Source organism: Seriola lalandi, unplaced genomic scaffold, assembly GCF_002814215.2.
Source record: "Seriola lalandi dorsalis isolate HSWRI2012SDOR001 ecotype SW California unplaced genomic scaffold, Sedor1 jcf7180002054043, whole genome shotgun sequence".
Lineage (NCBI taxonomy): Eukaryota > Metazoa > Chordata > Actinopteri > Carangiformes > Carangidae > Seriola > Seriola lalandi.
The window spans coordinates 53,876-79,300 of NW_019524596.1; the positions used below are offsets into that span (position 1 = coordinate 53,876).

At 38.8% G+C, this 25,425-nt stretch overlaps 3 protein-coding genes across 3 annotated transcripts; all 3 read right to left on the reverse strand.

Annotated features, from left to right (window-relative positions):
- Positions 1-1,736: 1,736 nt before the first annotated feature.
- map2k2b (mitogen-activated protein kinase kinase 2b) lies at positions 1,737-7,851 on the reverse strand. Its single transcript, XM_023402937.2, has 11 exons — positions 6,890-7,851; positions 6,579-6,789; positions 6,322-6,468; positions 5,363-5,440; positions 4,994-5,045; positions 4,620-4,744; positions 4,039-4,252; positions 3,889-3,941; positions 3,689-3,750; positions 3,461-3,506; positions 1,737-3,175 (listed from the first exon to the last, which is right to left on the reverse strand). Exons 1-11 carry the CDS (start codon positions 6,976-6,978, stop codon positions 3,065-3,067), a joined length of 1,188 nt encoding a protein of 395 aa, XP_023258705.1. The 5' UTR covers positions 6,979-7,851; the 3' UTR covers positions 1,737-3,064.
- A 112-nt stretch (positions 7,852-7,963) lies between these two features.
- LOC147819322 (solute carrier family 22 member 21-like) lies at positions 7,964-10,864 on the reverse strand. The gene is made up of 4 exons (XM_087173087.1): positions 10,618-10,864; positions 10,302-10,484; positions 9,569-9,704; positions 7,964-9,302 (listed from the first exon to the last, which is right to left on the reverse strand). The coding sequence occupies exons 1-4, from the start codon at positions 10,829-10,831 to the stop codon at positions 9,191-9,193; spliced, it is 645 nt and encodes a 214-aa protein (XP_087029213.1). The 5' UTR covers positions 10,832-10,864; the 3' UTR covers positions 7,964-9,190.
- Positions 10,865-11,363: 499 nt separating this feature from the next.
- Positions 11,364-18,486, reverse strand: LOC111652603 (solute carrier family 22 member 4-like). The gene is made up of 6 exons (XM_023402915.2): positions 15,658-18,486; positions 15,244-15,347; positions 13,316-13,470; positions 12,972-13,143; positions 11,624-11,765; positions 11,364-11,495 (listed from the first exon to the last, which is right to left on the reverse strand). Exons 1-6 carry the CDS (start codon positions 16,024-16,026, stop codon positions 11,364-11,366), a joined length of 1,074 nt encoding a protein of 357 aa, XP_023258683.2. The 5' UTR covers positions 16,027-18,486.
- Between the last annotated feature and the right edge of the window lie 6,939 nt (positions 18,487-25,425).

Genomic DNA, 25,425 nt, shown 5'->3' on the forward strand with positions numbered 1-25,425 from the left:
CTTTGTAAATGGGTTACCCCCATGCAGCCACCCACGCATCAGGTACAGTATGAAAACCTGGGGCATCCTGTTATGACTTCTGGTTTCCTGTTTCCTGTGAAAAATACAGCCCCCCTCTCTTTCAAACACACTCATGTACTCCGCTGCTGATGACAGACCAAGCAGAGCAGGGCTGCGATCAGTCATTCCAAATACATTAGTTGAAGTGTTTGAACTGCTGGCTCAAGTATTTGGAAATGTATTCCATATAAATATCACACTGCCTGTTAGATTCAGTAAATGATACGGTGGCATGGTTTCTCATATTAGATTTTTCTCATGAAGACTTAATTGAGTATTTTAGTTTAATTTTTTAAATGGGTATCAGAGACAGAGACATTTAGTGGTCAGCGTTCAGCCTTGAGAAATACATAAAGCTGCAGTATTTTGAGGGAGTCAATATGCTTTAAGGTGACATGAGCAGCTGTTTCCCGCATTCTTCACATCATTTAATTTGTTTTTATTTCATGTATACATATTCTCGTTTCACATGCCAGGGAGGAAGATGTACAAGTGTCAAGGGACCACTGAAACAGCAATAACAGCAGTGTGTGCTCGTGTGTGAACGGCAGGCCCCCGTTTGCCAAAAATATGAAAATAACACCGTTTGTGACACACAACTTGCCGCCGCTGCACACCCCCCGCCAAGATACCTGAGCATCTTTCTCAACAGGGGTCAGCCACATCACTCTTAATGAGCAGAAATGTTTCTACCTTCCTGCGGTGGCTCTAGTTTGCCATGCTAAATGCTCAGTGACAGTGTGCACAGTTAATTGTCTTGGCACAAATTCACAGCCCCATTTCCCCATTTCCACTCGTTTATGGCTCTTTTATGTTGTGGCTTTTGCTGGTGCTGAAAAAGAAATTTTAACATACTTGCTTTGTGCATTTTCCACACAAGCTTGTTTTGTATCAGTTTTAGATGGCGGTTGTCATCTTGTTTGTACTTGATGTGTCAAACAGCAGCATGTTCGGTAGTTTTTATACAAATCAAAGCATCATTTCTTTCTAATCAGGCCTTTACATTTTATAGAGCCTTCACTCACTTTTCTGTCTTTTTTTTCACAAGAAAAAGAAAAGCACAATAACATTTCGTTCTTTTTTCTCATTTTTAGCTCATCATCCCCTCCCCCTTTCGTGCGGATTGGAATTCATTAGCAATCAAAGAGCCACTGACAAACGCCCAATCTTAATTACCCTTTCATTTGCATATTTGCATATTAATGACTGCAGACTTTGCTGTTTTTCTGCTGCAGTAGTCCCCCTCCCATCAACGTTGCACAGACTTAGCCACCCAACATACTGCAACACTATGTCTTTCTCAGAGCTCAAGGCCTCTCACTCTCACGCTGAAGTTGACAGACATTCAGAGGGAGACATGTCATCACATCCCCAGACATTAGCCAAACAGATGAATTACTCTGCTTGTAATTCAGAGGACTAATGTATCATAAGTGCTTTAGTTCACTTCCCTTGCCTCCTTTCAGTATTATGTATTAGTTCACTTGGTTGCAACATTGTACACACACCACTCAGCCAGGGTATATTCTCATATCTCCGTTTGGTAGCATACTTCAGTTAGTAATTGTACCAGAGGTCCTCAGTGCTATGCAGTTAATATGCTGCCCCCGTCTGGTCAGACAAGTCTAAGACAGAGAAATAATATTCCAGCAAATGAAGACACCATATTCAGATACTTCAATACATACCATTTATTGACAATTATGACTTTATAAAGACAAAGCCTTTGATGATTTTACCATAAAAAACATCTATATCTTTTAAACCGTTACCGAAAGGAGAAAATACACAAAAAGAACAAAACAAAGGAGTGAAATGCCCTAATCCTGCAACTACACAGGATGCACTTCAATGGCAAATCCATGTCCTGTTGTTTACATTATAGCGAATACAAAGATATTACCATTTGTTTCAGCTGAGACTGCTCAGCGAGTCACGATGCAGCTTGCTAAAGAGTTTTGTTACAGATGGTACCGTCCAGAGCTGAATCTCTAGTTTCTTTTTCAAAGGCAGCTTCTCCCCCAGCATAGCTAATCTGAAGCTAATGATACTGGAACAAACTGAGGATGCTGTTTAAAGTTACTAAGAAACAACCCCAAGATACAGAGAGAGCAGAGGGTGCATTTAAGGTTGAAACCTTTTTTTTTTGGCTATGACATGAGTGTCATGCTAAAATGTTTTAAACACTGTGCTTCACCTCAAGACATCTCAAAATGTAGAAATCAGTTATCGCAACAAATGCAAAACAATTCCTAAACTCAGTCATCTCTTGCTAACACAGATGAACATAACCTGACCTGTTCAGTAAAATAAACATTTCTCAATGTGTTTGCATATCACATATAAAAACAAATTCATACATGTATCTGCCTGTACACATGTACAGATGCTTAACCTTGATTGTAATAACTGGGATTGACACACTCGTGCTGTAAGCCTCAGAACACTTTGGAGAAATTCAGACAAGAAAATCAAAAAGCTGAACTAAAAGAGAGACATGTTAGAAAACTAAGCACAGCTATTATATTTGTTTTTAAATTCTTTTAAGAGATAAATCTTCCAGTTTGGATACAGTATATACAGTCTGTATGACTGCAGGGCATTGAGGTAAGGATGGACAAAAGCCTACTGGTATGTTAGTCTCCAAGGAGATTTAATGGCCCACAGTCCTGAACTGAACTTAACACAAATTACTAATAACTGATGTTCTCCATGTTGCCAACAAACATTCAGAGGAATTATGTTGTAATTGATTTAAGAGGAAATTTTCATGGATAACAGAATCCCAGAGGACTGACTCCAAAAAAGGTACAAGTTCTAAATAGAGTATCCTTCCCATCAACTGGCTTGAATGTCAGCAGTTGATTTGATAAGTGGAGCCTTTAGGGGTTCACCTGAGGGAGGATGTGGCAAACAAGATGTTTATGTGTTGGTGTACGGTCTTAGGCAGCAGCTTCTCTATGTTTTTATATACTGTGTGCGCGAGTGTCATCAGATTGTGTGTTCAGTCTGCAGTACGTGTGGGAGTGCTTGGTTGGTTCAGCCCCATGGTTTTGCAAAGCCAGCCAGCAAAATCTATCTCCTCCGCCTCAGACCGCTTGATAAACGTGTGATTCTGAAAAAAACCCCACAAACGATCACATGGAAATTAGATACTAGATGTTAAAAACTTGTTTGTGCTACTGATTCTGACATGACACTGAGTATGAATATGACATTTTTCTTTTACAATATATAAGCACGTTTAACCTCAGTGCTGATTTGGCTGAAGTGTTTCTGCAACAGCTACTATTTGTGATCTAAATCTCTGATTTGTCAGATGTCAGTGTTCCCCGAGCCAAAAGAAAAAAGTGAACATTTAAATTTAAACTAAAGTGTTAGGCTAACTGAGGACACTTACCATCAACATTTTCAAGTCTGCCCTGTCTGCTGGATTTTTGATGAGACTGAAAATAACAGAAGGAGAAATCTTTCAGGGAGAGCTTTTCATCAAGTTGATCACAAAACATTGGATCACATGTTTATGATTACTAGTTAACTAAAACTCAAAAAAGAAGATGTGTCGTGTGTTAAGTGTATGTTACAAAGGACAGCTGAGCAATGTTGTCAGGCTAAAATGTTGTCTCACCACTTTGTCACAAAGTCCTGGAAATCAGAAGTGAATATACCATGTGGTAGTTTTGGGGGAGGCTGAAATATAAGAGAAAGTTGAATGAACATGATCATGTCACCAACAGCAGAGTGTGACACCTTACTGATTTAGCAAGGATGACAGCTAATACTACATGGAATCAGATGGGTAATTTTTAGCTGTTCTTAAATTCTCACCTCATTTACTATGTAGTCTAGGAGTTCAAAGATAGCCATTACCGCACCATGACCTGGAAAAGGTTGTTTCATATTCAACATTTCAAACAAGATTTATGTAAAAAAAACACACAGATTTTCTATTTTTCAGAGTGTGTTTGTGTTGCTCACCGCTGACGGGTCTACCCGGTGGCCTAGGTCTGGGTGAAGTGCTGTGTGTCTCCCCCTCACTACCATCCAATATGGGTCTTCCAAATATGGCCTCCAGTTCTTTAGCATCTGGAGGAGGGATGGGGAATCGTCCAATTGACAGCTCCACAAGGGACAAGCCCATACTCCATACATCTGACTGCACAGAATAGTGGGTTCCCTGCAGTCTCTCAGGCTACAAACATAATTAACACATTACAAGGTCAAAAATTTATATCATATTAATAAATACAAGGAACTGTTTAAGCATTAAATGTCAGATATCAAATGACTAATATTTTGTTCTGGTGTTACATTTGTTTTGAGCTGTCTGTGAATCGGGCCATTCATAAAAACTAACATTAATAATTATAATATATATTTTAAGATTGAGGCACTGGTTGAAGTTAGGTTATTGATCGCTAGCTTAGTGGTCTAGACAATATGATAAAGGATTGAAACATTTGATTTGAAAAGGAGCCACAAACAAGTTAGACAAAGCAATATTGAGCAACTGAACTGAGTTCACCTTTTCATAGCACAATTCAGAGAAACCAACATACCGACATATAAGATCTTGTCCCAACAAAGGAATTGGCCATAGAGTCTATGAGCTGCCCGCTCACACCAAAGTCACACAACTTGATCTCACCACGTGAATTCACCAGTATGTTTGAAGGCTTAACATCTGTTAATAAAAAGGATATGTTATGAAAATGTCACCTTACTGGACATTTATAACAATTTGCAACTACATAAAACAATTATTGACATAAAGTTAAATTAATTATTTATATTTTATTTATCTTTAGCATGTGAAAAAATGTATCAACATGCAAAATTTCAGGCACATTGCTATTGTGCACTTTGCCTTACAGATGAATCTCCATTTTATGAAATACATAATCAATAATCAACTTGATGAAAATTCGGATACCTCTATGCATGATTTGGTGTTTTTCTCTTAGGTAGGCAAGGCCTCTCAAAACCTGTTTTTTTTTTTTTTTTTTTTAAAAGGAGAGAAATTACTCAAGTCAATTACTGTAAATAACCTTAATGTGAAAACAACATTCAGAAACAAGCATGAAACCCATCCAGACCCATGGCGTGTGTCTGCATATTAAGTCCATGGTTTATATTGAGCTCAATATGGTAAAGTGAAAGAGTGATATGTGAATGAAAAGATCTTGACCATTTAAAGCCTTGATGAAAATCTTTATCTAAACAAAACAACTTTGACTAAACACTGTTTCATTAATGCTAATAAAATAATATCACATAATATAACAATACAGCTTATACTTACAGCAATGCTGACTTTGCCCAGAATCTCTTCAGGAATCCTTCTTGCTTCTTTTAGCACCTGGTCCAAAGATCCACCATCCTGGACAACAAAGGTAGACAACAAAGAATAAAATGGGTCATGAAATAAACTGCTAAAAGCACAAAATTTCAGAGGCACACATTCTTTCCCATTACTGTTATATGCACTTACATTGTGACACAGCTATAGAAAAGGTACAGTGGTTCTAAATCTATGGAATGTACAAACATGATACCAACACATATCTACAGAAAGGACAGGGAGGATCAATGCTCCCATTCAGTGTCATGATCCTTGAAATGGGAAAAAAAGAGGACAGCAGGACCTCATGTGCTTTAAGTTCAGTTACACAGTTTTCGTACCTGGTCTTCAGAAAGGGTATACGTTGATAAGCAAAAAACATTATGACCAGCATTGGCACTGTGACCAGTCTGCAGCTACACAGCGCCATATGCAGCAGGGTGTGATTCATTGTATCTTGTTGTGACATATTCCTCCCATAATCATCAATAACATTTTCCGTGACTTGTGCTACAGTAACCCTTCTGTTGGTTAGGACCAGATGAGATAGCCTTTGTTATCCTGGTTCATGGTCTGTCCCTCCTCGGACCACTGTCGATAGAAACTCACCAACGGTAACAAGGACCACCCTACAAACTGTGCTGTCACAGGGATGCTCTGACCCAGTCATCTGGTCATAACGATTTGGCCCTTGTCAAAGTCACTCGGGTCGCTACACTACACTATTTCTCTAGCACTATTTCTTCTTCTGTTAATGGTCATAATGTTTTGTGTCATCGATGTATAAGAGTACAAGGACAATGGGGCAAAATAAGATAATTCCCATGTAGGGATGAATGGACAAATATGGCAATACATACTCTTAATATCAGCTTTTACAGCTACCCACACACACAGTCACCCCTCTCCAATTCTCTCACCATGTGTTCCATACAGATGCTGATCTCTCCATCGCTGTAAAAGGCTCCATAGAAGCCTACAATGTAGGGAGAGTTACACTCATGCAACACCTGAAGCTCTCGGATGATCTGGTTTCTGATAGCAGGTTTAATTTCTAGATGAATGAGCTGAACAGAAAAGAGAATTGAGACAGAAAATGCATTCAGAATTACTTTTCTGCACAACAACATTTGTTTCATTGCTTTCATGTCATTAAGCTGTCGTCTTTGTGGCTCACCTTTCTGGCCATGATTATTCCTGATGGTTTGTGGCACTCCTTGTTGACTACACCTCCATTGCCTGCACCCAGCTCACAGATTCGATGGAAGTCATCATCTTTCAACTCGCCAACCTTGGCCTTCTGGGTAAGGAAAGCTTCTAATCTTTTCTTCTGTTGTTCATCCAGGTCCAACTCTTCCAATATTTTCTTAAGTGCCTCTAAATTAGCCCTGAGAAAAAACATACAGCATAGGAATAATCCATCTTTCAGTTTGTGCACATCCTTATTCAGTATACAAGGTTAACAATTTGGTTAGTAGGATAACTTACTCAGATGAAACATCTGTGTTGATGGAGGTGGATAATCCATCGCCAGTGGGAGTAATGTTTAAGGGAACTGGTCTCTTTTTAGGAGGCATGTTAAATTGTGGATAAACTATGGGCTGGGGTTAAGTGACACCTTTCTCTACACGCTACAAATGATAATTTACTAAGACTACCTTCTCCAAGTAGAAGTTTCTGACTGCAGCTAAAGTAATGATATTTTTGACCAGCATCAAGTTTAATATCATATGCACTGGGCTTAGAGGTTAAATAGAAAGACGGTGTTATCGTGAGGATGCTTCCTGGACAGAGTGAACTTTGCGTTTCCTGTCAGTTGTCAGGTCGGACTGTTAGTTAGATATGACATATCTTGAGATTTAGGCTCAACACTTTACACGGGCTTGGTCTCAGACTCTGCTAAAACTACCCTTTTCTGATTCACAACACAATGAGGGAAGCTCCAAATTATTAAAAAAAAAAAAAAAGGATAGGATACTAATAATGCTGCCGTTAGCTAGTTGGCTAACGTTAAAATAACGGTTGCTAGATTAATTATTTTACGTTGGATGAGGATACGTAAGCACGATGACTAGTATTATGGTTACTGACCTAACGTGAAATAATTGAATTTTATATTTATCTACACTGAACTAGCTACAACGCAACGGCAAACAGAATATTTTCAGAACTAGAGCCATCACTAGCAGCTAGCTAACTTTATGTGCTAGCTGTTGCGTGATACCACCACATTTAACGCTAGCTGATAGTAAGCGACTCTTTTACTTTACTTCCGGCGCTGTTTCCCCACCCCGCTGTTTAAATTAGAAACACCAGCTCATTGGGGCTGTAGTCTCGGTCAGTTTATCCTTGCCCCTTCTTTCAGCTGGCAGGTGTTTGTGGTTGCTGCAGACAGACACCGGGTCCCAGTAAAAGCAGCAGAGGTGGGGGCCCAAGAGTATAGCACACTGCTCAGTGTAACTGTGGGGGACAATCTCGCGATATTTCAGACGTTGACAATCAGCTGATGGGATTATGTAATGACACTACTGCCAACAGCAGTTCTCACATATTGGACATGGATTGTTTGGTTTCTAAGCGTTTATTTTTACAATTATGAAACATTTTTTTGATATAAGCATAAACAAAAGGATGCTTTTACACTCAGTTGCCAGTTTATTAGGTAAGCCTAGGCTACATCTAGCTTAAACTAATTGCAGCAATCCCGTTATAATGTTCAGTTTTTGTTGCAACGGTTTTAGAGAGGTGTTGATCCAACTTTATGGTCATGTTGGATGCTGTAGTTTGTGGTGGACAAAGTAATAGAAACACCAGTCAGTGTGACACAATACAATGTAACAGCAATACAAACTTCAGCCTCCAAAATGACCATACACTTAAATTGGAACCACTCTTATTATAGCCTTCACAGAGTTAGTATTTATGGCAGGACCTGTAATAGACTATGTTAGTTTTAGCTAGGAAAGAAACTGGCAACTAAGAGTACATGTTCATAGACCCAGGCATGGTTGGATTCATTAGTTAGGCTCCCATTAGGTACAGCGCACACAGCACATTGTTCATGATATGTCTATACTAGTGTCAACTAGATTTTGACACACAGCTCATCTATTGGAATAAGAATAAGAATAACCACCATCTTCCATACACTGGTGACTGTATTAAAAGTAAAAAAGTCATTAAAATAACATTTTTAAATTTCAAATTACAAGACCATATCTTACAGCAAAAAATATGAGTCTACAAATCCTGAAACATCCCATTATTTAACCAACTTTAAATGTCAATCTAAGCCATCATTACCATATAGTTGTTATGTGCATATTCAACGGGCAGAAATGTCAAATTTAACTTTTCTTGTTCTGCACTTGTCACGTGTGGCATTACTTTACTTTCATTCAAGTAAGTGCAACAGTGCATGAAAAATGCGACCAAAGCATGACAAAAAAATAAAAAAATAAATAGTGAAATTGTTGAAAAAAATGCAAATTAAAAAAGATTTCTTCAAAAATCCTGCCAACAAACAATAGAACCAGATACATACAAAACAACAATAAGTCTAATAACAAGTCTGATTTTTGATCAAGAGACTGAAGTAGTTGGAAGAAATGTAACCCAGCCACCTCTTTATGTATAAAACCAGTCATGTAAAGGCAACAAAAAACAACATAAATGATATAGCTTATTCTGTCCTGTTTGAAAACCCCGAACAACATTAATGTCTCACCCACACATCAAAACCCACAGAAACACTGTGTATTAATTGTAAAGGCTTTTGTCTGTGATCACTCAATTCTTGCTGTGTATTTTCTTACAGCAGGGGGAGCTCTTGTTCATTTCTTTACAGCCTTCAGTTGTATCTGCCTTGACTGTAGCCCTTTCCGTTGGACAGCAGCAGGAGCTTTACGATAGAAACAGAGGCAAAAGAAACATAGAGGAGAACTGTTAAAGTGCACAGTATCACCAACATCTCTAACACTGCAGATGCAGCTGCAGACCTGCTCTTGATGCAACAACAGTTACAACATGCCAAATCCCCTTTATGTCATAAGATTTCATTGTATCAGTTAGAATTGTTTTCTAATACTTGGAAGAGTAGTAATGATCTTTATTTCTGTTAATCATAATTCACACATCCACATACACGATGGTGAGATGGTGACATACCCTCTGATAGGTTTGGCCTGGCTGATAAGGCTGGGAAGTTTGCCGTTTCTGGTGTCTGGCAGCAACATGCTAACAACAGCAGCCATGATGCTGATTGTGCCAAAAACAATGTATGGGAGCATCTTGCTGTAAACACCTGCAAACAGAAAAAAAAGGCAAATGAGTTTACTTGAGCTTTCCATATACAATCAGCCGATATTAGCTCGATTTGGTCTTTTTCCTGTGGTGACGAGTCAAAATATCTGATTTGTGAAAGAGGCCTATGAATCTGAGTCTTTAGTGAATGATACAGATAATAGAGTGCTCTGGTGCCATCAGTGCTATTAAAATACTGGTTAGTGCGTTCTATTCAAAAAGCAAAATGACATGTAAAGCACAATGATGACAGACTGTGTGCAGCAAGAAAAAAGAAAGATGCTGATCAAGCAAATATGTCAGGCCAATGCAAAATATGACAAAACCTCTTGAGTTTCTTTCTATATGGTAGGAGAGCTCTGTATCTGAGTGTAAAAAAATCTGTTACTAGTTTACTGATTGAGAAAATAAATGCAATCCCTCCTCTGACAGTGTCATACTAAATAGCTAGAGTATCTGTTTGAAGTTAAGTATATTCACTCCAGTGTATTCCTATAGTTTTTGATGCCTTTCCATTCGCTCTCTCAAAGTTTGGTTTAACCACTGCACACAAAAAAATACAACTGTACAAACAGAAAGAACTAAAAAAAACCCTTGCCTATGTAAATCACATAGGGACAAATGATGGTGCCTATTCGTGCAGCTGTGGAGGCGATCCCTAATCCCATGTTCCTGACCACAGTGGGGATCAGCTCGGTGAAGAACACGTAGATGAGGCAGTAAGCACTAGACACACCCATCCTTCCCACCAAGGCCAAGACCTGCAGCATGACATGCATTTCTGAAAAAAACAAACAAACAAACAAACATGAAGAATAGAAGGCATATACAACTTTAAAAGTGCATAATGTCTTCTAATCCTTTCATAGATTCCCAGTTTAGTCAATGTTGTACTCTGTGTCTACAGTACAGACCCTCAGGAAGCAGCCTGATGATCAGAAGCGTGATGCCACAGAACATGAGTGTGGAGAAGAGGAGAGTGGGTCTTGGGACCCGGTTGACCAGCAGCCAAGAGGCTACATACACCATAATGTCAATGGCCGCAGAAATGAAGCAGTTGAGGTAGACATTTCCATTCACGTTGCTTGTATTGAGAGAGAGACCATAGAAGACCATGGCGACAGACATCCTGCAGAAATACAAAATCAACACTGAATAAAGATGGAATACAGCGTGTTTAAATAATATATTGATCTTGAAGGTAGCACGAATCCAGTTTCCTCATAATAACACCATTTATTCAAGTGCTTCAAAGAAGCTACGGTTTAAATATGATTGAACACTGAAATTGAAATTTCTTTTAACATCTGAAAAACTGGTCATATTGTAGCCACAGCAGTATAAAACAAGCCAATGTTTTCATCAGATAACTTAACAAACACATATTTAAAAATGTTTTTAATACAAACTTTTCAGTTATGTGAAATAATCTCAAATTAATATAGTGTCAAGTTATAAAAACCATGCTTTATGTGATTAGTCACTGCAAACATTGTAGTTAACTGGATTAACACAACATTCTTCTCTGAACTGCACTTGTTATGATCGGCCATGTTTACAATATATTTAAAAGGCCTCCAAAATGTTTTTCTACTATCATGTTCACCAAGAAACAATAGGGAATTATTTTGTATAATATAAACTGTATATGCAACCATATTTAGGTTAAAAACAGAGTAAAGAAGAGTCCACATTGCCATATAAAAACACCTAGCATTGTAATGTTCCTCATGTTACGGGTGCGTATCAGGTCCATGTAAGTGTATGTCTGCTCTTCTTCACCTTTATTTTGCTGAATCAGACATACATAAAAAGAAACACAACAGTCATATTTGGGGCATATCTTATATTGTAGCACAATAGCTTCCACATGAAGAGTGAATATTATAATAAAATATAAAATTATAATAAAATATATACCATGAGCTCCAAGCACTCTCCAGCCCTGAATATGACCTCAGGGACGGGGACTCTGTTCCTTTTCGCAGCATTGCGTATGACAAGCTCAGCCTCCTCCACACGACCTTTCTGCAAAAGCCAACGTGGAGACTCAGGAATCAGCCTGAACAGAGAGACGAACACAAGTTCAATGAAGAAATGAAAAAGTGCAGTTTACAACACAGGCATTGCACACCAGTAAAGAATTAATGCCATTAAAAAATGTAATGCTCCAAGGGGATGTATTTACATTTACTAATGCATGACAGTCAGAAGTCAGAACATGTAAACACTGTAAATTTACAGGAAGCACACAGTGTTAATGACCGAGATCAGTATGTGGTTTGGAGCTGGGCCATAAAACTCAAGCGAGAGGAAGATGCAGGAATGGGATGAGACAGACAACTTTAGTTCTGTAACAGCATGTGACTGCATAAAGATGGACACTCATCAGCTCTGAGAACTTGTAGATCAGCCCAGTCCAGCATAGATGCAAAGGCGCTTGCTATAACCAACCAGCAAGCTCTGTCAGTCACAGTCGTTTTGTTTTGACTTGCATTTCTAAAATTAAGTGAACAAATCTCACCCAAATACTGACCTGTGTAGAATTCATTTGACTGTACTGACAGCAATCGTATCTCTTTTTAACTGATTTTGACTGAACTTTGGTTTTACTACTTTCATGAGTTTCTGCAAAGTAGTGTTGCAACATTAATTAGAGCAATTCTTGGTTCTAAAAGATGTCAAGCAACTTAATAATCCATAAATGGAATTGAGAGCACAACACTATATTAAAGTTTTATTTGTATGTTTAGTAATATCTACAAAAAAGAAATCTGCATGTAACAGCTTAAACTTATACAGTAAGTCTGTAATATAGGCAGAGTTGTCTCTTTTTTTGCTATGATTGAGTTTGGTTAATTCGCAAATTGAATTAAAATCGACATAATTGATTAATACAATATCTTATGATGATCAAATAAAAGTACAAACTTGATACAATCCTCATCATCAGGAACATTCAGTTATACATCATGATACACAGCGCAGAAAACTCATAAAATGTGAATTTAGAGGAGGGCGCATGCATAAAAAGACCCTAGCATGACATGGGACAAACATGGACAGACAACAGGCCCCTGGGCACAAACTGCATAAAATGGCTACAAACCATGTGACTTTACAGTGCTCATTTTTTGTCTCTTTGTAGTTATTCAGTGTCTTTCTGTGATCATTTTGTGTCTCTTTGCAGTTGTTTTGCATGTCTTTGTGGTCATTTTGTGTCTCTTTGTAGTTGTTTATATAATATAATAACATTCATCAGACTTACCACCATGTTGGAATAAATAGGAAGCCGGGGATGGCAGTGGCAACCAGCAACATCCTCCAGCCTCGTATGAAGTAGGCAAAGAGCGGCAACAAGGCATAACCGATGCCAAAACCTAGACTGTGGCCCAGAAAAGTGTAGCTCACCCTGGCAGACTGGCTCAGCATCTCAGACCCTGACCAAGAGGAGGATCAAGAACATGGTGTTAATGAGAGACAACGAATAGGTTGAGTTCTTGATTTCTCCTCAGTCCTACTGGTATATACTGGTGTTTTCACTAAACACGGAAAATACTAACAACTGTTTGTAGCCAGGGCAGCAGAATGGTGCAGTGGATTTTTTCTCACCCAGCACGAGTGACACGATGTAATTGGATATCTGGCCTAGTCCTCTCAAACAGTTAAGGATACTGAACATGACCCAACTGACGGAGGTGGCCTGGATCAAGGTAGCAACTGTTTGCAAGACCATGGTGAAAAAAAACACCGGCTTTCTGCCAAACCTGTAAGACAAAGCACAAAAATATGAAAATAACATGGATGCGCAACATCAACATTAAACTTATCACTGACTTTTGTGAGTGAGCAGGACGACTACCTGGTGTAAGTGTCAGTAAAGTGGTGGTATTAGTCCTTAAAGGAATCATAAAGGAGCCATTCAGTCTATTCTGTCTGATTCTCAGTAACCCACTCCCTGACTGCGGTGTTTTGTTGGATATGAAAGTGTAACCTTGGCTTTCTCTGCTTTTATAGTCTTTTGTTTAAATGGCAAATCACTATTTATATTTATAGTCAATGGTGTCCTGCTGATGAGATTACTGTAAACTTTCTGAGAAACACTGCATCATCTGTTTGTTTATTCCCTGAAGCACATGAGCGCCCAGGCTGTGTGCCTCTCTCTCTCTCTCTCTCTCTCACCTCCTGTTGCTCTCTGCAGGTATTTCTGCCTCCAGAGCTGTAGAGTCTGGATGTGTGACTGCGAAACGCCCACCGCCCCCATCATCCTGCTCAACACCTTCTTCTACCACAATTATTATGATGATGATGACGATTATTATTATTATTGTTGGTAGTAGCAGTATTAGTATTATCATCATCATCATCATTATTGTTGCTGTTACTGTCACTGTTATGTCCTTCCCCCTGCTCTCTCTCTCTCTGTCCGTCTCTCTCAACCCAACCGGTCGAGGCAGACGGCCACACACTCCGTCTCTGCTTCTGCTCGAGGTTTCTGCCTCTTCAAAGAAATTTTTTTCTTTGCCACTGTCGCCAAGTGCTTTCTCGTGGTGGGAATTGTTGGGTCTCTGTAATCAACGGTCTTGACCAGCTATATATGAAAAGTGCCTTGAGATAACTTCTGCTATCATTTGGCGCTATATGAATAAAAAAGTGACTTTTAAAAGCCCTGAGCTGAGACATGTTGGTGAAATAGATAGAAGATCCTTCCATTTAGTCAACAGGTGGTTATTTTCACTCTTACTTAACCTCCTAAGACCCGAACTCTTGCATGGCGTGCATTTTTAATTTCTCTTTGCTATTTAGGCTGATTGGGACCTGAGAAAAATGATGTCCACATATGAGGACATTAGTTTTAAATTTCGATTACTGAGTGGCAGTATAATATCCTCATATGTGGTCACCAGGCCCTTGTTGAGAAAAAGTTAGTATTGTGGTCTAGAGAACCCAAAATGTGAGGTCCATATATGTGGACGCCAGGTCCTAGGAAGTTAAATGAGAAACAGTTTTAGTATTAACTAATCTTTGATAATCCAACTGTTATAGAATGATAATAATAAGAATAATCTAATGGAACATTTCAACCATTCATTTTCTGACTCTTAACAGTAAAATAGGAAAATAAATTTGAATCATTTTTATGGGTAAATGACTAGATGTGTGTTTTTATTTATGGATGATGGAAGGATGTAACAGAAATTTATTTTTCACACCTTCTTCCTGAAACACATCATATATCAAACAGCTCCCTGGACTTCATGGTATTATGAGCATCAAATCCTGATTGTGTCTGTCTGTTGAGGACCTGATAGATGAGCTCACCTTGAAGCAGTTTGATTCACCTAGAGGTTCATCATGAAAGAGCAGCTAAGATAAAATGTATGGTGCTTGGATTTTATATTTATTTTATAATATATTTTTAGAATTTTCTTTATATTTATATCATGAATTTATAATTTAAGGATTTTTTCCATGCAAATTAACTTATGATAATAATGATAATGATAACATTAATAATAATCCCACACAACAGGATTTACCTGTCTGAGAGGTGACCACTGATAAAGGATCCAATCAGGACTCCCACAAAGAATGAGGAAGTGGAGAAAGGGACCTTCCATGCATTGTCACACACCAGATCCCACTGCGGTTCACAGGAGAGAGGACAGTAGTTCAGGTTACTGCGAGACAAATGTCTGAGAAATCTGAGGATAGAATAAAATATGATCTAAAGTAATAAAATCTAAAATAAAAAAAAAAACAGAGTTTCAGCCGTGATCATGAGCTGTCAGGAAGACAAAGCAGATATCTGTACATGTTGTTGACAAAATTAAAGAAATAGTACAACACAAGTCAACTTCATATTGCGTCTCTGATCAGAGCTGATTGGACATAATAAACAAAGGTTAACAGTTATTAAACATTCATAAATATAAAAATGGAAATGTGGATACCTCAGACACAATGGTCGCGGTGTATCTCTCAGTGCTGTAGACCCAGCCATCCAGACATTGCTCTGTCTCATTACTGAGTAACACTGTCTCCGACCAGTTTCCATCCACTTTGTATCGTGAACAGCTGTCAGGTCCAATCCAGCTGCTCCGCTCGCGGAAGGGAAGCTCCACATCTGTGCCGTTGCGCGAGGAGCTGATCGATACTTTGCAGTGGTGCTCAGGTGTATCCGAAACAAAAACCGCGAGTACTCCCATGTAGCCACATGGAATTGCACTTAAACTGAACAGAACAATTATTAGGATTTGAAAAGGGCCGTAGTCGCCCAGAAAAGACGTAATTTCATCGAAGTCTTTGATTTTTCCACCCATTTTTGATTGACCGCAATAAGCCTGGTGACGCGCAACTAAATCCACACCAGAAATGCTGCGAACGGCCTCTTGCAAGTTAAGACTCCGTGCTGCGGGACTCACAAAACTGGTTTCAGAAATGTCACTGCATAAGAGTTATCTATAAACTTTCACCACCTTCCTATAAAACAAAGTTGTAAACTGACAGGTGAACTGTTCGTCTATCAGTCAGTGAGTAGTGTTGAATCTTACCCCAGACGGTTTACACAGTCTGCAAAACCAAGGACATCTGATCACAAGCTGTTTGAAAATATTATGTCAGTTGGTTGTTCAGATAAGCCTACACAATGAAATGGTCTTCCCAGAGGAGAAAATGATACCTGTGTAAAATAGCAGCTACTTTTAATGCAGGCCTGCTGCCCCCCATGCAGGCTACAGAATATCCTCTTATTTTCAATAAAAGGAAGCTGAGTTCAGTTTAACTGCAGCAATATACAGTGTGTTCAGTAACAAAGGTTGAATATCTCTCGTTTCCCTTTATGTAAATGATTACTGGGTTATTGTTACAAAGGCCACAGTTTTTAAAATTTTTTTTTTACTTGAGGCTTGTGTATTATGCAAATAAACACCCTGTGTGTGTGTGTGTGTGTTGTGTAGAGCTTCTTTCTGTCTGGTTTTTTGTTTTTGTTATAACACGCCCATAAAATAAAATGTCAAACTCCATCCAATGACAAAGACGATGAGATGAGGTCAAAAGAAAAGGAAAAGCCAGTAAGTGTGTTTGAGATTACAGTAGTTGTGTATCCAACCACCACAAGATGGTGCAACACAGTGTATCTTATATTTAAATGTAGTGATTAAAGCAATGGTAGAATAAATATTCTATAACTTTACTTGACTAAAGAAGATATCAATACCACAATATTAAAATAATGATGGTTAATGGAAGAGGAAGTTCTAACACAGATTCATTTATTTTTTGACATTTCTCTAATCTTTGCTTTTTGGGGGTGAAATAATAATTCTATCTCTTTGAGCCTCAAACAGTTACTTATATAAAACCATGAAAGAAGTTTAGAGAGGAAATGTGTCTTTGGTGGAACTGAAAGAGATTTGAAGCGTAACGAAGGGGCCCCAAGCAGACGCCAAAGCCTAAAAGGTTGAGAACAACTGCCAGATAAATGTAATGGAGTAAAAAGGACAACACCTGCCTCCGAAGTGTAGTGGGCTAGTGTAAAAAACATAAAATGGAAATACTCAAAATACCTAAAATCTCTACTTAAGTACATCTGAAACTGTTACATTCCGCCACTCAAAGTATCTTTCACTGACACACCAGATAAAACGGTGTGACATGAAAAGACCTAATGTGACCTTTGATCACGTTAAAAATTTAATTTCTGGAATGCATCTTAAACAAGATACATCACATCGCAGCTCTGTTCATCCACAGTGACCCCTCGCCTCCTGAACGCCACATCTTTGGCCAGTGCTGTAACCATAGCAACACCTCTGCGGCCAGTGCATGGAAATGCCCTCTGAACCATGGAGAGGTGACCTTTGGCCTGAGGGTCATCAAATGGGGTCAGGGGGTCAGCTCTTGCTAGAAGACAGTGAGAGCACTTCACTGATTGGCTATCATTTGCCCTTTCCATACCCTCATCTATATAATTGGCGTATTGACCAACTGGCCCTTTTGCACATTGTTAGCAGCACCTTATCTCGTTTACATAGGAGAAACTGTAGCGTGGAAGCTGCCGTTTCTGATATTTATGTGCCTGTTAATTATTTTAAAGGCAAACCTGAAAACCTCACACATTTTCTCCATCTCGCCTCCACTCCTAATGCTTCTGAATCATAACAGTGAAGAGGAAGTAAATCAACAGATGAGAGACTTTTAAGATTATGTCCATGGCACTTAGATGGTCAAGCAAGCTGCTGGGTAACGATGGGGGAAACCCCTACATCCATGAAGAGCAGTCCGGCCTGGCCTCACCCCAGCCCTCCTCTCTTCTCCTCTCCCTCCTGATGATCTATGCCTCCCAGGCCCATCACTTGTCAATATCTCTACATTAATTTGAGAGACTGCATGGCAGCGGGAGACACTGTGTGGGGGCAGGGCCCTCTTAGCAGGTATGGAGGGGGGCATGGAGGGGGAGTAGTGGCACATGGGAGACAAGGACATAAGAAGGAGAGAGGCAGGCGGAGGAGGAGAAACGAGAGGAAAATGAGGAAATGGAAGCGGGATGAAGGATGGGAGAGCTGAGCGTGGGTGAGAAACAGAAGGACTGGACAAAGAGGCTGTGTTTTGCCCATTAACCATTCTTATACATGACTTCCCTTAAATATCAAAAGCCCCCTCCATTTGTCCAAATGAGTCCTGAAGTCAGCAGGAATCCGTAATGATAATGGTTGTTTGAGAGCTGAGCCCCAATGCGAGGAACATCCATCACTCGCTGCCATCAAACCTCCAAACCTCTGCGAGGAGAGAGTGGAGCACAGCTGTGATTCATGACAGGAAAAGTGCCGTGGTTTTATTTCGATTCAAACACATCATGCGCCTGCACCTACATTGACTCCTGACTCCTTCTCCGCAGGCGTTAACCCCACCTGCTGTAGTAAAAGACTTCCGGTATATGTGAGCTGACAGTAAAAGTGATGGCTTGTTCAATAACCATCTTCTCTTCTATTACCCTGACATCCGTCCTTTGGGCTCTGTGGTATTTTCAAGGACTGAGTGACCCTTCACCTCTCACCCCTCAACTCTGACCCCATCGTGCGCGGTCCAGATTACACCGGGGAGCGGCAAACCTTGTAACGTCATGACCTTGTTTCAGGTGACACAGAAATATATACACACGGTGTGATCCTTCTGTGTCAAGTGATTTCATCAGCTCAGCCCTGATAGTTGCTTTTTAAAATCATTTTCTCTCGGTATAAATTTTTCAGACTCTAATTACCACTGTTCTTGGCTGTAAGGAGGCCTGAGGGACTGTTTGTCATCATCTTATTAATTCAACTGTAGCTTATATAATCTTGCTATTTAATGCTCCAAACATAGAATATTCCCTAATGACACACACATTGTTGGATGCAACACGTTTGTCTTTTTGCAGCAATAAAATTTAGAGAAAACTCCAGTGAAGATCGAGGTCAGCTTTCTTTCTTTTCCGCTTTTGCTTGCTTTCAAATTTGTCACCTATTTCTAATAGACTTATTGCAGAACATTTGAAAAGGCTTTAGGGTGAGTATTGAGTGCGGCTTGCTTCAGTGAATATTTCAGCCTAGAGGAATTCTTTGAAGTAATGGTCTGCTAAGTAACTTCACTGCATTGAGCTCAATAGTTCCTCCACACTACTTACAGAAATGATTTTTCTTTTTCATGCCGCCATGGCTGAAAAATTGTCTGTACCATGCTTATTTGAAATTGAGAAATATTTGCAGCATTCAGGAAATGCACAGGTGTATACGTGCATGTGTGTGTGTGTGCGTGTGTGTGTGTGTGTGTGTGTGTGTGTGTGTGTGTGCGTGTGTGTGTAGCAGGAAGGACTTCCAGATTTTCCAGCTCTCCTGTAATCTAATGGGTTATTTGTCATCTGCAGAGTAAAGGATTTTTAAAAGTCAAGCCAGGACCGACTCCCTCCCTATCCTTTCCCTCACCCTCCCTCTCTTTCCCACTACCCCCCTGACACTCGCAATGGGAGATCGATAGGTTATTGATCAACTCTCTCTATCGCCAACCCACCAGACTAATCACCTTAACACCAGCCCAACTCTCTCTCTCTCTCTCTCTCTCTCTCTCTCCCCTCTCCTTCTTCTTCCCTGTTGCTCTCTGTTTCTGTCTCTCGCTCTGTTGCTCTGTCTCACACTCATTTGTAGAGTAAACAGCGCTTTTTCTCCATTTGGAGCTCAAAGCCGTGGTGATGAGTGTTTTCCCCTTTGAAGTAAACACACACAGAACCTTTAAATTATCCCGATATTAAATTCACATCTTTGTATCTCCTTTTCCATTTGCCAATAATTGCCAAACCGAATCCATGTAGCTGTGTGTTTGGATAAAACAAGAAAATTTACCATTGTGGCAAGTGCTCTTCATCTAGCTCTCATTTCTCTCACTCCTCGTCTCCTCCGCTCCCCTGCTTCCATCCCTCTCTGTCTGTCTTTGTTCGAGGGCAAAATCGATGGAGTGTATGAAACCAGCATATTTCTCTGCCTCCTGCTGGAGGAGACCTGAGGGAAGCAGACACGGAGAAGGTGGTTTAGAGTAAAATAGTGCATTTCTGTTTGTCTTTTGAACACCTTTTTTTGGATTATAGTCAATCTTTTAAGCACCGGAAGCTCATGGTAAACATTGCTGAAACTTCCAGAACAAAAATCTGACATATTTTCAAGTTAGAGTATTTTCTATCTGCCATGTCCACTTCACGAGTAACCGTGGCATTCCCTGATACAGATAGGTCAAAGTTAGTATTATATTTTTGAATGGAGGACAACAATGCACAACATATAACATCCTCTGTCCTTAGACCCTTTATTCAGATGGGGAAAAAACTCAACACTCACTCACACAAATCTTTTTTTTCTGTCAAATTAATCATCTGAAGTAGATTTAAAGAAAGCTGTTTTTAAAAAAAAATCTCATCTTGAATTATACAGTTGAATAATTCAACAGCTCAGCAATACATTTGTACAAAGAGTAGGAAACTGTTCTGTTCCTTTCTGTTCAGGAACAACAAAGTCCACAGAGGTTGGGTTGTTTTTTTTGTTTGTTTTTTTTTGGGCCAAGTGAATGAAATCCAATGCATCCCTTTTGGGTACAGGCAGCATAAGGTGACTAATAATCTGTTGCTTTGCCTCTGTATGGTGAAGATAAGAGTTTCCCCCTTATTCGCCTCCAACTGCACTGAATGATGTGATGAAAAGCAGATAATCCCTGGAGAAGAAGCACAGTGACCTATGACCTTTGGATATAAAATGCTTGAAGATGATGATGTTCTCAATATGAAGTGGTTGAAATGACCAGTGTGGGAAACTATCCTGGAATTTGTGATCCATTTATAACGGGAACAGAAGATTTAAACTGCTGAAAATAAAGGAATATTTCACATACTTTAATCCCCTTCATAGCTTTGAAAACACATATTCACCACCCCTGTACTTAAAGACGCACACACAGTGTACTCAACTACAGAGACAATATGGCTGTGTGAAAAACCAAGTACACACACACACACACACACACACACACACACACACACACACACACACACACACACACACACACACCTCACAGGAGAATTGATTGACTATTCTGTCTCAATACATCTCTCCTTCTGTTTCTTAGCAACCGGTGCCTGAGAGGATATGGATGCTGGAGAAGTTGTACTACTGTGCATTTTCAGTTGATAAAGAGATATGATTAACGAAAATGTCACCATTACCGCTCTATGTGGTGAAATACTGGAGAAATGATTCACAAACACAAGAAGAAACACGCTCTTTGGATCTTGTTCACATCTTAAACTCGAATGAATAAATTCTTGACTTAAAATACTCCACAGCTGCAGGAAAGTTATAATCAATGAGGAGAATATCACAGTTTGTTTTTTTCAGTTCTGTGCCAATTGAGCGAGTGGATTAAGTTGTTGAGTTGTTTTAATCAATATGATTTTTTTTATTCATAAAACATAAAAACAAACTTCTTTTGTGTTGGTAAAAACATCAATCTTTGCTACAAGAATTATTTTTTATATTCAGTTTTATTCTTTCATAATCACAGACAAGGACATCCTACTTATATTTTCCGCATGTACAGTATAATGTGACACAGCAGAGTCACAGAATTTCTTATTAGATTTTTACTGCTGGCTGACCTGTTTTCTTTTTTCTTTCTTATTCTAAAAGAAAGATGATAATAGACTGACTTTATTTTTTCTGAACTTTGAATTCATTTCTAAACTTTTTAGACTGTGTTATTCACCCACACACAAATGAACTAAATCCAGTTAACTACTACTGCAATATAAGCAGCGTGGAGAAAATATCCCCCCTACCGCAATGTAAATGTTCAATACAAAATTCAGACGCTGCTTCGTGAATCCATAATATATTTTGTATATTTTGAGATTAAATTGCCTTTGTGATTGTGTGTTTCTTGCAGTAAAAGACTTTCAGTGTGTTCTCTATTAAAACAAAGGGTCTGATGTCTGATGTGCTGTATGAGCTTCACGTCATAAAACAGCTACACTACTCTTTATTTCACATATACATAAAAATACTCTAACGACTGACGGCATTTATCCAATACTTAGGTTATGTTTTAATCAAATTTAACTAAAAGAAATGTCACTCTGTTGTTCACCACTGCGTGTGTGAAAGAAGGGAAAACACCTGATAAAAAATGATCAATGTGACAATCAACGATGTGGAAAAATACAATTTCTTTTTACAAATTCTTTTATTGATATATTATACAGATTCATACAAAGGTACGGAAAGCTAAGTTCAGTGTGCAGGAAATGTGGATCTATTTGTCTTTGTCCTAATATTGTAAATCTCTGAATTATTGTCTCTGCATGTCAGCATTATGTTTTCTAGCCAACAGGTATAGCTTTTGTTTTTTTTTGCATTTCAGGACCTTTTTTTGTAGCTGTGGTTCGGTCATCTCACAGGAAAAAAAAAAAGTGTTATCAATATTTGTTTTTCTTTTTGTAAAACAGTAAAACACAATCAGCTCCATATGTTACTGTGTTAGCTATAGACTATAGGTTGACTTTTTGTGGGTTAAACCACCTCTTAATTTTAACGCCGGCTACTGTGTTTGCACACACTGTAAATAAGCTGCAGTGGCCCTGATGATGCAGACTGTGCACTTCAGCACATTTTGACAAAAGGATAGGGAGGAAACATCTTTAGTGCTTTTGCTGGTGCACAAGATTTTCTATGCTCTGTTCCTCTTTGTTTTTTTTCTGCAGTAGGTTTCCATATTCAAAAAGCCATAACTCATCAGGCTTTCTCTGTGACTTGCCTGTAGGATGGATTTTTAGTTTTTAGAGATGGCTGCAAAATATGGAAAGAAATCACAAACATTTCTTGAATGATAAGGAAATTACAAATAGAATTTAAGAATTGAATGTACAGTTGAATTGTTATAGCCTATGTAACAATCGAAATTCATTTCAAGTCAAACCCACATTCAGATTTTCAAGCTCTGCATGAGCCCAGAGAAACAATATTATAGTAACAGCGCTCTGAATTCGACCCTGTCTCCTAAAAACTGCGTTAATATACAAACGGTTTTGCCCAAAATGTTTTTAACACACACACACACACACACACACACACACACACACACACACACACACACACACACACACACACACACTGTTTTCAATAAATCCTGACACTGACACAAAAGCTATAAACCAGTTGAATGCGGTGATTGCTGCTTCGTGTTTTTGGCCTTGGACAGAAACACAGTTTGATCTCATAGTCAAACCGCCGTGAAAAAAGATGATACAATATATTCCAATTTAATAATATATTTTTTTCGATTAAATAAATTAGTAGAATATTTTATTTGCTTGATCATAATCGAAAAAAACCTATTGCTTGTGAACCACATCAATGTAAGGTTAAATTACAAGCGGGAGCGTCCATCATTATTAACCCCAGCGAAAGCAGGAGGAGCCACATTTTAATGGCCTTTTGCTCAATAGATAATAAAACAACACGGCTGACATTTATTTTTCAACATATTTCTGGTGTCAGTCATTCATGTGCTACAGGTCAAAGCGTAACCACTGAAACGATCCCACACAAATGCCTCTGTGTTTAGGAAACAGCGCCGAGTGAGCATGAAGTGATCGATGATCAATATATCGAACGCGCCGATCAATTTCTGAACTTTAGAGGAAACAGCTTAACCACGGAGCTTTATGATATCCGGAAATAACAGTTGGTGTGGACTGGATTTTCCTCTTTAATTTATGGGATGTACTCCACTAAAATGATGTTTGGTCCGCGAGGCTCCTCAAAATATATATTTGTGATTAAAATCTGGCGAATAAAAGTAGAAAAGCTGAAGCAAAAAAGCTTCGGCTAAGTTTCTATGTTGTAGGTGTGTTTTGTGTAGGAGGAGAGGAGGCCTGTAGCTCACAGAGGGTTAAACACATAAAAACGTGTGTGTGTGTGTGTGTGTGTGTGTGTGTGTGTGTGTGTGTGTGTGTGTGTGTCCTGTCTTGTCACTCATGTTGTTATTTAATTCCAAGAAAATGTTAAAAAAAAAAACCCTTAAATAGGAACCTATAGGCCTACTAAGGTTTAAATTCATGTATTCATGTGTTCACAAAATAAATTAATTAAACGTATTGACTAGCCTTTTAAATTCTCTATTTAGTTTTTGTTATTCCATAGACTCTCTCTCTCTCTCTCTCTCTGAGCATATGACGCTTTGTTCATGTTCAATAAACAAACTTAATAATACGGATGGAAATAACTGATATCTTTCTTTTCGATTGATCATTACTCCATTTGTCCTGTGCAGCAGACTAAATCACCAAGAACCCATAAAAATCCATTAAAATTAAAAAGGCACAAAAACTACTGACGCAACAAAATGACACAACTGTTTTAAAGCCTCTCAGACCTCAAAACACACACACACACACACACACACACACACACACACACACACACACACACACCGACCTGCCGACCTGCTGCTCGAGCTGACCGAGTGTCCATTTGTTTCTGTGAGTGAACAGATTAGACGGCTGAGTATCCTCTGACTACCTGCAAAATAAATGACAACAAATTGGGTTTAATATTTAATAAAAAAGTATAGGACTATTATTATTATTACCATTATTATGATTATTGTTCTTATTATTATCATTATTATTATTGTTAGGCCTATTATTATTATTTGTAATAACAATGTTAAAAAGTTACACTTTAGTTACTTAACGGTAAGCCTACATTTTCAGTTACCCAACTTATTGATTTAACACACTAAACCGAAGATAGACAGAGATAGACTATGTGATGTTTTTATGTGTTTAAGCTATACATCATATTTCTATCATATCACTAAATCGTATATAGGCTATTTGTAGTGAAAGTTAAAATCGAATCCCGATTCTTCATATATGAATCCTCTTTAATGACAAATTGACCTCTTCTTGTTCTGTGTAGGCAGCAGTGCACTTTCCTAATTCCCTATGATTTTGAACTGTGACATATTTGTGCTAACAGAATATTGTTTTGTATAAAGACATGGTTCTCTGGAGATAAAAACACTAACTGAAGTTCATCTCTGCTCTTGGTGAACTTCACACAAACCAAACAGCGCGCTGTCCTCTCATTTGTCTGCAGCGTTGGGATCCTAACTTACTTTGTGACCTCCCTCAGCCCCCCCCC

Coding starts and splice junctions, on each gene's coding strand:
- map2k2b (XM_023402937.2), bottom strand. CDS start 6,978: ATGCCTCCTAAAAAGAGACCAGTTCCCTTAAACATTACTCCCACTGGC. Junction 5,441..6,321: donor GCATCTGTATGGAACACATG/GTGAGAGAATTG, acceptor TTTGTTGTCCAG/GATGGTGGATCTTTGGACCA. Junction 3,507..3,688: donor CAGGACTTTGTGACAAAGTG/GTGAGACAACAT, acceptor TGTTATTTTCAG/TCTCATCAAAAATCCAGCAG.
- LOC111652603 (XM_023402915.2), bottom strand. CDS start 16,026: ATGGGTGGAAAAATCAAAGACTTCGATGAAATTACGTCTTTTCTGGGC. Junction 13,471..15,243: donor AGTGGTCACCTCTCAGACAG/GTAAATCCTGTT, acceptor TTTGTCTTACAG/GTTTGGCAGAAAGCCGGTGT. Junction 11,496..11,623: donor GAGAGTGCTTGGAGCTCATG/GTATATATTTTA, acceptor TGTCTGATTCAG/CAAAATAAAGGTGAAGAAGA.
- LOC147819322 (XM_087173087.1), bottom strand. CDS start 10,831: ATGTCTGTCGCCATGGTCTTCTATGGTCTCTCTCTCAATACAAGCAAC. Junction 10,485..10,617: donor CATCAGGCTGCTTCCTGAGG/GTCTGTACTGTA, acceptor TGTTTTTTTCAG/AAATGCATGTCATGCTGCAG. Junction 9,303..9,568: donor CAGGCCAAACCTATCAGAGG/GTATGTCACCAT, acceptor TCTATCGTAAAG/CTCCTGCTGCTGTCCAACGG.